The sequence below is a fragment of the Montipora capricornis genome, chromosome 2 (genome assembly GCF_036669925.1).
Source record: "Montipora capricornis isolate CH-2021 chromosome 2, ASM3666992v2, whole genome shotgun sequence".
Taxonomy (NCBI): Eukaryota; Metazoa; Cnidaria; class Anthozoa; order Scleractinia; family Acroporidae; genus Montipora; species Montipora capricornis.
In genome coordinates this window covers 24,139,776-24,149,775 of record NC_090884.1, presented here as the reverse complement: position 1 = coordinate 24,149,775, position 10,000 = coordinate 24,139,776, and the positions used below count along the sequence as shown (strand labels likewise).

General features: G+C 44.1%; 1 protein-coding gene across 1 annotated transcript in view; it reads right to left on the bottom strand.

Annotated features, from left to right (window-relative positions):
- The window catches only part of LOC138036891 (uncharacterized), a 9,559-nt gene extending 931 nt beyond the window's left edge, over positions 1-8,628 (bottom strand). Inside the window, exons 1-9 of the mRNA XM_068882943.1 lie at positions 8,567-8,628; positions 7,481-7,881; positions 6,590-6,643; positions 5,527-5,589; positions 4,462-4,515; positions 3,617-3,679; positions 2,552-2,605; positions 1,709-1,771; positions 644-697 (exon numbers count right to left, since the gene is read on the bottom strand). Coding sequence (XP_068739044.1) covers positions 644-697; positions 1,709-1,771; positions 2,552-2,605; positions 3,617-3,679; positions 4,462-4,515; positions 5,527-5,589; positions 6,590-6,643; positions 7,481-7,881; positions 8,567-8,628 — 868 coding nt within the window. The remainder of the gene's footprint in view (positions 1-643; positions 698-1,708; positions 1,772-2,551; positions 2,606-3,616; positions 3,680-4,461; positions 4,516-5,526; positions 5,590-6,589; positions 6,644-7,480; positions 7,882-8,566) is intronic.
- Between the last annotated feature and the right edge of the window lie 1,372 nt (positions 8,629-10,000).

Genomic DNA, 10,000 nt, shown 5'->3' with positions numbered 1-10,000 from the left:
GTTCCCTTGTGACGTGCATGTGTAACCCCTGGCACTGGGGTGCACTGCAGGAGGTGTGCACAAAAAAGCGACCCCTTCCCTCCCGCACGCACACCCACCACACACTGCTTTTTCACGTCCAAAAAAATTGGACTGTGGCTTAGATCAAATGCACCCAAGGTACTAGGCCTAACTGATTCATTAGTGGGGGGCCTATCTACGACAGGGAGATCACAGATGTTACGAATAAGCTCCTCCCGGTAGCACCCCAATGAGTATTTGGCAGGTCGCCTAAGAGCTTCATTATCTGGGAACTTACGTTGTTGTTCCTTGAAGAGGATGAAACTATTGACTACGGCTAAATCAATAAGATGGAAAAATAAGGTTTTCCACCACCTCATGCACTTCCGCTGTACATTGTGGGTGGCGAGGATCTGATCTGATCGATACACGGCATTCATGTACTGATTGTACATGTGGAAAACCCCTGGCTGCCGAACTTGAGTGGCATTCCAGGTACCACCGGTCTTTCTCTTCCGGTTCACCTGTGTGGTCTCATTTGCATTGCCGGCGGTGGTAATCATGGAGACAACCTTGTTGTCAATCCATTGCAATGCCAACACAGGTGCATCCCTAACCCAACGCATAGTTCCCGTAGGCTTACCTTTGCCCCACTCCTTGCCTTTCTTCAGACTTGCTGGGAAGTCCCTTCTGCTATCTATAATAGTACCGGTAAGAAGGGTTCCACGGTTAAACAAGTCTTTGGCAAGGGTCATAGATGTATAAAAGTTATCAATAAATAAATGATAGCCCTGGTCGAGATAGTTTTGCATAAGTCGCAGGACAACATCGTACCCAAGGCCATTATTACTAACTTCCCGCCCTGCCTCCTTACCTATGTAGATGTTGAAATCCTGAACATAGGCATTGGAGCTATCGGCTAATACCCATAACTTTATGCCCCACTTAGTGGGCTTATCCTTGATATATTGTCAGATGCCCGACCTGTGTCGGGACTTCACCATGCGCTCATCAGTAGCGACATGTTGCCTCGGCTGGTGCAAGACTTGGCATCTTGTCTTAAAATACTGCACAAGAGCCTCTACTTTTCTTAAGTTATTACCAGCAGGCTTGTTTAGGGGGTCCACGATATGCAAAAAAGCCATAAGGGCTAAGAACGGCAACCTGGGCAGGATTGATCTAGCCCAGAGGCCGTGGAACAAAGTAGCCGTGCTCCAATATTTATCTACATCTCCCGCTACTTTAACTAACCCGAAATAAATTAATAAAGCCATGAGCCTATGGATCTCATCAGGTGTTGTTTCCCGCCAGCTTCCATCCGCTCATGTGTAACTTTTGAAGCCACCAGCAGCAATATGGATGTAAGCATAGGTGTTTGTATGCAAAACTTTACTGTCGACCATTTCCTTTGTAAAGAATAGCTTGAAGAAATCAAAAGGTTTCCCCATGCTATTTCTTAGGAGTGGGCCCTCAAGATGAATGCTCGGAGGTCGAGCAGGGGTAAACTGGGGATGGGGAAATTGTGCGGGATTACCTATATCGGGGTCATCATACGAAAGGAAAGGCGCCAAAGCACTGGCAGCTGCCGGGGTCGCAGGAGCACGAGCCGCAGGGCCTTTCCCCCGCTTTCCACCTCTTCCTTTCCCTTTTCCTATCTGGGGGACAGCAGTTAACCCTAACTACCACAGAACATAATTATCTCACTTACTTGTGGAACAATGGTCCTCTATCAATCCTTGGTTGTTACACTTCATCTGCCTTGAGGAAAGACCTGAAAAAAAAAAGGGGTGGGGTACCTACCACTCACCCCTATCATCTCTTGAGAGATAACAGTATCTCTTGAGAGATAACAGTATCTGTGAAGAGATGATAGACCCTACACTCAAGACAAAAAGGCATTAGTATGTGATAACAACAAGCAATATGTAAAATAAGTATAAAGACATATAAAAATGCTACTCTAATTTTTTTGGTTTGTTTTTTTCAATAACACAACGGTACTAACATTATATACAGTTCAACATTATGTACAGTTCTAGATCTTAGCTACCTTGGGGTTCATTTATCATTTATTTACCAAACTTATTTTGAAACTGCTACGAGTGAAACACTTGCCAACAGTTTCGTTCCCTTGTGACGTGCATGTGTAACCCCTGGCACTGGGGTGCACTGCAGGAGGTGTGCACAAAAAAGCGACCCCTTCCCTCCTGCACGCACACCCACCACACACTGCTTTTTCACGTCCAAAAAAATTGGACTGTGGCTTAGATCAAATGCACCCAAGGTACGCACTTCCGCTGTACATTGTGGGTGGCGAGGATCTGATCTGATCGATACACGGCATTCATGTACTGATTGTACATGTGGAAAACCCCTGGCTGCCGAACTTGAGTGGCATTCCAGGTACCACCGGTCTTTCTCTTCCGGTTCACCTGTGTGGTCTCATTTGCATTGCCGGCGGTGGTAATCATGGAGACAACCTTGTTGTCAATCCATTGCAATGCCAACACAGGTGCATCCCTAACCCAACGCATAGTTCCCGTAGGCTTACCTTTGCCCCACTCCTTGCCTTTCTTCAGACTTGCTGGGAAGTCCCTTCTGCTATCTATAATAGTACCGGTAAGAAGGGTTCCACGGTTAAACAAGTCTTTGGCAAGGGTCATAGATGTATAAAAGTTATCAATAAATAAATGATAGCCCTGGTCGAGATAGTTTTGCATAAGTCGCAGGACAACATCGTACCCAAGGCCATTATTACTAACTTCCCGCCCTGCCTCCTTACCTATGTAGATGTTGAAATCCTGAACATAGGCATTGGAGCTATCGGCTAATACCCATAACTTTATGCCCCACTTAGTGGGCTTATCCTTGATATATTGTCAGATGCCCGACCTGTGTCGGGACTTCACCATGCGCTCATCAGTAGCGACATGTTGCCTCGGCTGGTGCAAGACTTGGCATCTTGTCTTAAAATACTGCACAAGAGCCTCTACTTTTCTTAAGTTATTACCAGCAGGCTTGTTTAGGGGGTCCATGATATGCAAAAAAGCCATAAGGGCTAAGAACGGCAACCTGGGCAGGATTGATCTAGCCCAGAGGCCGTGGAACAAAGTAGCCGTGCTCCAATATTTATCTACATCTCCCGCTACTTTAACTAACCCGAAATAAATTAATAAAGCCATGAGCCTATGGATCTCATCAGGTGTTGTTTCCCGCCAGCTTCCATCCGCTCATGTGTAACTTTTGAAGCCACCAGCAGCAATATGGATGTAAGCATAGGTGTTTGTATGCAAAACTTTACTGTCGACCATTTCCTTTGTAAAGAATAGCTTGAAGAAATCAAAAGGTTTCCCCATGCTATTTCTTAGGAGTGGGCCCTCAAGATGAATGCTCGGAGGTCGAGCAGGGGTAAACTGGGGATGGGGAAATTGTGCGGGATTACCTATATCGGGGTCATCATACGAAAGGAAAGGCGCCAAAGCACTGGCAGCTGCCGGGGTCGCAGGAGCACGAGCCGCAGGGCCTTTCCCCCGCTTTCCACCTCTTCCTTTCCCTTTTCCTATCTGGGGGACAGCAGTTAACCCTAACTACCACAGAACATAATTATCTCACTTACTTGTGGAACAATGGTCCTCTATCAATCCTTGGTTGTTACACTTCATCTGCCTTGAGGAAAGACCTGAAAAAAAAAAAAGGGGTGGGGTACCTACCACTCACCCCTATCATCTCTTGAGAGATAACAGTATCTCTTGAGAGATAACAGTATCTGTGAAGAGATGATAGACCCTACACTCAAGACAAAAAGGCATTAGTATGTGATAACAACAAGCAATATGTAAAATAAGTATAAAGACATATAAAAATGCTACTCTAATTTTTTTGGTTTGTTTTTTTCAATAACACAACGGTACTAACATTATATACAGTTCAACATTATGTACAGTTCTAGATCTTAGCTACCTTGGGGTTCATTTATCATTTATTTACCAAACTTATCTTGAAACTGCCACGAGTGAAACACTTGCCAACAGTTTCGTTCCCTTGTGACGTGCATGTGTAACCCCTGGCACTGGGGTGCACTGCAGGAGGTGTGCACAAAAAAGCGACCCCTTCCCTCCCGCACGCACACCCACCACACACTGCTTTTTCACGTCCAAAAAAATTGGACTGTGGCTTAGATCAAATGCACCCAAGGTACGCACTTCCGCTGTACATTGTGGGTGGCGAGGATCTGATCTGATCGATACACGGCATTCATGTACTGATTGTACATGTGGAAAACCCCTGGCTGCCGAACTTGAGTGGCATTCCAGGTACCACCGGTCTTTCTCTTCCGGTTCACCTGTGTGGTCTCATTTGCATTGCCGGCGGTGGTAATCATGGAGACAACCTTGTTGTCAATCCATTGCAATGCCAACACAGGTGCATCCCTAACCCAACGCATAGTTCCCGTAGGCTTACCTTTGCCCCACTCCTTGCCTTTCTTCAGACTTGCTGGGAAGTCCCTTCTGCTATCTATAATAGTACCGGTAAGAAGGGTTCCACGGTTAAACAAGTCTTTGGCAAGGGTCATAGATGTATAAAAGTTATCAATAAATAAATGATAGCCCTGGTCGAGATAGTTTTGCATAAGGCGCAGGACAACATCGTACCCAAGGCCATTATTACTAACTTCCCGCCCTGCCTCCTTACCTATGTAGATGTTGAAATCCTGAACATAGGCATTGGAGCTATCGGCTAATACCCATAACTTTATGCCCCACTTAGTGGGCTTATCCTTGATATATTGTCAGATGCCCGACCTGTGTCGGGACTTCACCATGCGCTCATCAGTAGCGACATGTTGCCTCGGCTGGTGCAAGACTTGGCATCTTGTCTTAAAATACTGCACAAGAGCCTCTACTTTTCTTAAGTTATTACCAGCAGGCTCGTTTAGGGGGTCCACGATATGCAAAAAAGCCATAAGGGCTAAGAACGGCAACCTGGGCAGGATTGATCTAGCCCAGAGGCCGTGGAACAAAGTAGCCGTGCTCCAATATTTATCTACATCTCCCGCTACTTTAACTAACCCGAAATAAATTAATAAAGCCATGAGCCTATGGATCTCATCAGGTGTTGTTTCCCGCCAGCTTCCATCCGCTCATGTGTAACTTTTGAAGCCACCAGCAGCAATATGGATGTAAGCATAGGTGTTTGTATGCAAAACTTTACTGTCGACCATTTCCTTTGTAAAGAATAGCTTGAAGAAATCAAAAGGTTTCCCCATGCTATTTCTTAGGAGTGGGCCCTCAAGATGAATGCTCGGAGGTCGAGCAGGGGTAAACTGGGGATGGGGAAATTGTGCGGGATTACCTATATCGGGGTCATCATACGAAAGGAAAGGCGCCAAAGCACTGGCAGCTGCCGGGGTCGCAGGAGCACGAGCCGCAGGGCCTTTCCCCCGCTTTCCACCTCTTCCTTTCCCTTTTCCTATCTGGGGGACAGCAGTTAACCCTAACTACCACAGAACATAATTATCTCACTTACTTGTGGAACAATGGTCCTCTATCAATCCTTGGTTGTTACACTTCATCTGCCTTGAGGAAAGACCTGAAAAAAAAAAAGGGGGTGGGGTACCTACCACTTACCCCTATCATCTCTTGAGAGATAACAGTATCTCTTGAGAGATAACAGTATCTATGAAGAGATGATAGACCCTACACTCAAGACAAAAAGGCATTAGTATGTGATAACAACAAGCAATATGTAAAATAAGTATAAAGACATATAAAAATGCTACTCTAATTTTTTTGGTTTGTTTTTTTCAATAACACAACGGTACTAACATTATATACAGTTCAACATTATGTACAGTTCTAGATCTTAGCTACCTTGGGGTTCATTTATCATTTATTTACCAAACTTATCTTGAAACTGCCACGAGTGAAACACTTGCCAACAGTTTCGTTCCCTTGTGACGTGCATGTGTAACCCCTGGCACTGGGGTGCACTGCAGGAGGTGTGCACAAAAAAGCGACCCCTTCCCTCCCGCACGCACACCCACCACACACTGCTTTTTCACGTCCAAAAAAATTGGACTGTGGCTTAGATCAAATGCACCCAAGGTACTAGGCCTAACTGATTCATTAGTTGGGGGGCCTATCTACGACAGGGAGATCACAGATGTTACGAATAAGCTCCTCCCGGTAGCACCCCAATGAGTATTTGGCAGGTCGCCTAAGAGCTTCATTATCTGGGAACTTACGTTGTTGTTCCTTGAAGAGGATGAAACTATTGACTACGGCTAAATCAATAAGATGGAAAAATAAGGTTTTCCACCACCTCATGCACTTCCGCTGTACATTGTGGGTGGCGAGGATCTGATCTGATCGATACACGGCATTCATGTACTGATTGTACATGTGGAAAACCCCTGGCTGCCGAACTTGAGTGGCATTCCAGGTACCACCGGTCTTTCTCTTCCGGTTCACCTGTGTGGTCTCATTTGCATTGCCGGCGGTGGTAATCATGGAGACAACCTTGTTGTCAATCCATTGCAATGCCAACACAGGTGCATCCCTAACCCAACGCATAGTTCCCGTAGGCTTACCTTTGCCCCACTCCTTGCCTTTCTTCAGACTTGCTGGGAAGTCCCTTCTGCTATCTATAATAGTACCGGTAAGAAGGGTTCCACGGTTAAACAAGTCTTTGGCAAGGGTCATAGATGTATAAAAGTTATCAATAAATTAATGATAGCCCTGGTCGAGATAGTTTTGCATAAGGCACAGGACAACATCGTACCCAAGGCCATTATTACTAACTTCCCGCCCTGCCTCCTTACCTATGTAGATGTTGAAATCCTGAACATAGGCATTGGAGCTATCGGCTAATACCCATAACTTGATGCCCCACTTAGTGGGCTTATCCTTGATATATTGTCAGATGCCCGACCTGTGTCGGGACTTCACCATGCGCTCATCAGTAGCGACATGTTGCCTCGGCTGGTGCAAGACTTGGCATCTTGTCTTAAAATACTGCACAAGAGCCTCTACTTTTCTTAAGTTATTACTAGCAGGCTTGTTTAGGGGGTCCACGATATGCAAAAAAGCCATAAGGGCTAAGAACGGCAACCTGGGCAGGATTGATCTAGCCCAGAGGCCGTGGAACAAAGTAGCCGTGCTCCAATATTTATCTACATCTCCCGCTACTTTAACTAACCCGAAATAAATTAATAAAGCCATGAGCCTATGGATCTCATCAGGTGTTGTTTCCCGCCAGCTTCCATCCGCGCATGTGTAACTTTTGAAGCCACCAGCAGCAATGTGGATGTAAGCATAGGTGTTTGTATGCAAAACTATACTGTCGACCATTTCCTTTGTAAAGAATAGCTTGAAGAAATCAAAAGGTTTCACCATGCTATTTCTTAGGAGTGGGCCCTCAAGATGAATGCCCGGAGGTCGAGCAGGGGTAAACTGGGGATGGGGAAATTGTGCGGGATTACCTATATCGGGGTCATCATACGAAAGGAAAGGCGCCAAAGCACTTGCAGCTGCCGGGGTCGCAGGAGCACGAGCCGCAGGGCCTTTCCCCCGCTTTCCACCTCTTCCTTTCCCTTTTCCTATCTGGGGGACAGCAGTTGCTGCGCAGGGTACGTTGCGAGGTGCAGCACGAGTTACTGCACGGGTGGCATAAAATGACCCCACAGGATGAGAAGAGGGCCCAGCAACAGAGCTCTGTACAGAGGTGGCCACTGGAGGAGACAATATCTGACTAACAGAGGTCACCAACTGCCCAGCAGATGTTGCTGAAGCTGTGGAAGAGGTGGAAACGGGATTAGTTTCTACTGCAGTAAGAAAACTTGTCGTGTTGGGAGTAGATTGGTCGCCAATGAACTCGTCGTCACTGAAAAGAAGAAAGAAAGTTACCTGTTACAAATTTGAAACAGAAAGAAATCACAAAAGAATCCGTGGGTTGAAATAAGTTTTTGCAAAATATCATACCAATTTTTTTAAGAAATGAAACCCAAACAAATCACAAAAGAGTCGCTCGGTTGAACTAACCTATAGCAAACGTATCATACGAATTTTATAACAAATCGACTCGAAATAAATCACAACAGAATCAGTAGGTTGAAATTTATAACCAAAGTATCAAATTTCAGTGAAGGTCACAAACGATCGATCTTGAATTTTAGAGGTATTTTTCTCTCACTTTACTTAGCAGAGCGTGTAAATTTAATAACAGGGCTTTAAATTCGAACGCACGAAACGCTAATTCATTCATCATAGGCCCCAATCAATGCTGCGTGCATGTAAATGACCAAACAATCAGCTGTTTGTCTCGCGCGATAAGCGTCCCTTCGAACTACAAAACATCTGTTGTACTAATAACGGTATTTGACGACAAATCTAAGACTTTTATGACTTAAACATGAATTGTAGATGTTTTTGAAAAGAAAAAACATGGGTTTCTATGCTTAAAGCAAAAGGAGAAAATTTCATCGCATGCAAAGGACGACCGCGTGCTCTGTTGAAGCGACGCTTTAAAATTTCACAAAATTTCACCACACAATCAAGCGATTGCTCACCTCGATTCATCGCTATAAAAGCGTAATTGGCGATCCAAATCGTACTCCTCCTCTTCAGTCATCCCAATGTGTCTTCACCGACATCTAAATCACCAGAAAACATCTGCCAAGCCTCTTCCGAAGTGCAAACCGTTTGTCTCGAAGAAGACGCGATGGCCCTGCAAGACAAGAACAGAGAGAAATGAATTCAAATGATCGTTGTGTCGCGAGATTGCTTCATTGCTATGTGAACCTTGGCCAGTAATTTGCTAATTATATTATCTCCTTAGTGACGAAATTTCGTAGCGATCCGACGAATATCCGATGATTTAGCGAACTTTTCCGAATGATTCCTGAAAGATTCATTTTAGAGGGGGACTAGGGAAAAGAGTTTAATAGAGGGCCGCTTAACAGAGGTTTGACTGTGTAAGGGGAAGGCTGGTCCTAATTTCTAACCCCATAAAACATTTATGTTCTTTATTTTTAGTTTTTGAGGTTAGTATCTCTGGTAGAACAAAAATATTTTTTGATCAGTTCAGTTATGTAATGCTCCTGATCTGCATGTGTGATCTACATTGAAAAAGTGTGTCAAATTTTACCCAGCGAGCAGAGGCTACATTGTTGCTGTATGAGCTGTGGCATACCTGTGAAAAATACTTCTTCTCACAAGCCAACTCGTACAGCAAAAATGTAAATGCTTGCAGGGTTGTCAAATTTAAAACGGTGAGTATAACACCTATTACAGTCCAAAAATGTCAATAAGTTCACCCTTTCCAATGCGAAGGAATTGTAAAGAGGTCATAAATGGCTTGTCTACTGTAGTGCCTTATTTACACTGAACAATGATACATCAATACTACTTTATTCCATGCACCCTTTTAAGTCTGTAGATGACTTATTTAAATGTCATAATCAGAAAAGCTTAATTCCTGGTGTGTAACATTAATTCTGTTATGGTGTCAAAAGGAACAAATGTTGAAAACAAATTCCAGTAGCTTTTGTCTTATAGATAACAAGAACCACATTATTTAAAACTTGGTTTAGGCAAACTTCAAGATAAGTGTAAGCAATAATGTTCTTTTCCCTTTCGCTCAATTTTCAAAAAAAAATTAACTCAAATTCCTGCCAAGAAAATCAACTGATTTATGCATTGTTGATTATCAATAGTTGTGGTTTGCTAATTTTTGAGTGAAAGATGGTGTGAGCTTGGTCTGTATTTTTCAAAATTAAATTTACTCTTTGTCAGTCAATCTCAGTCTCTTTGTCTTGTGACTTTGGTTACTTTTCTAAATACAGTTGTAGGTGTTAAGGGTTACACCAAGTAGTTATACTGTATTTCTCGATTTTACGCTGTGTACCGAATAAATGACAGGTCTTGGAGGGCATGTTGTAGATATGCCCCCTCCCCCCTCCAAGAAATTTATTTGTGGTTTAATGAACTGACAGTATAAAAGC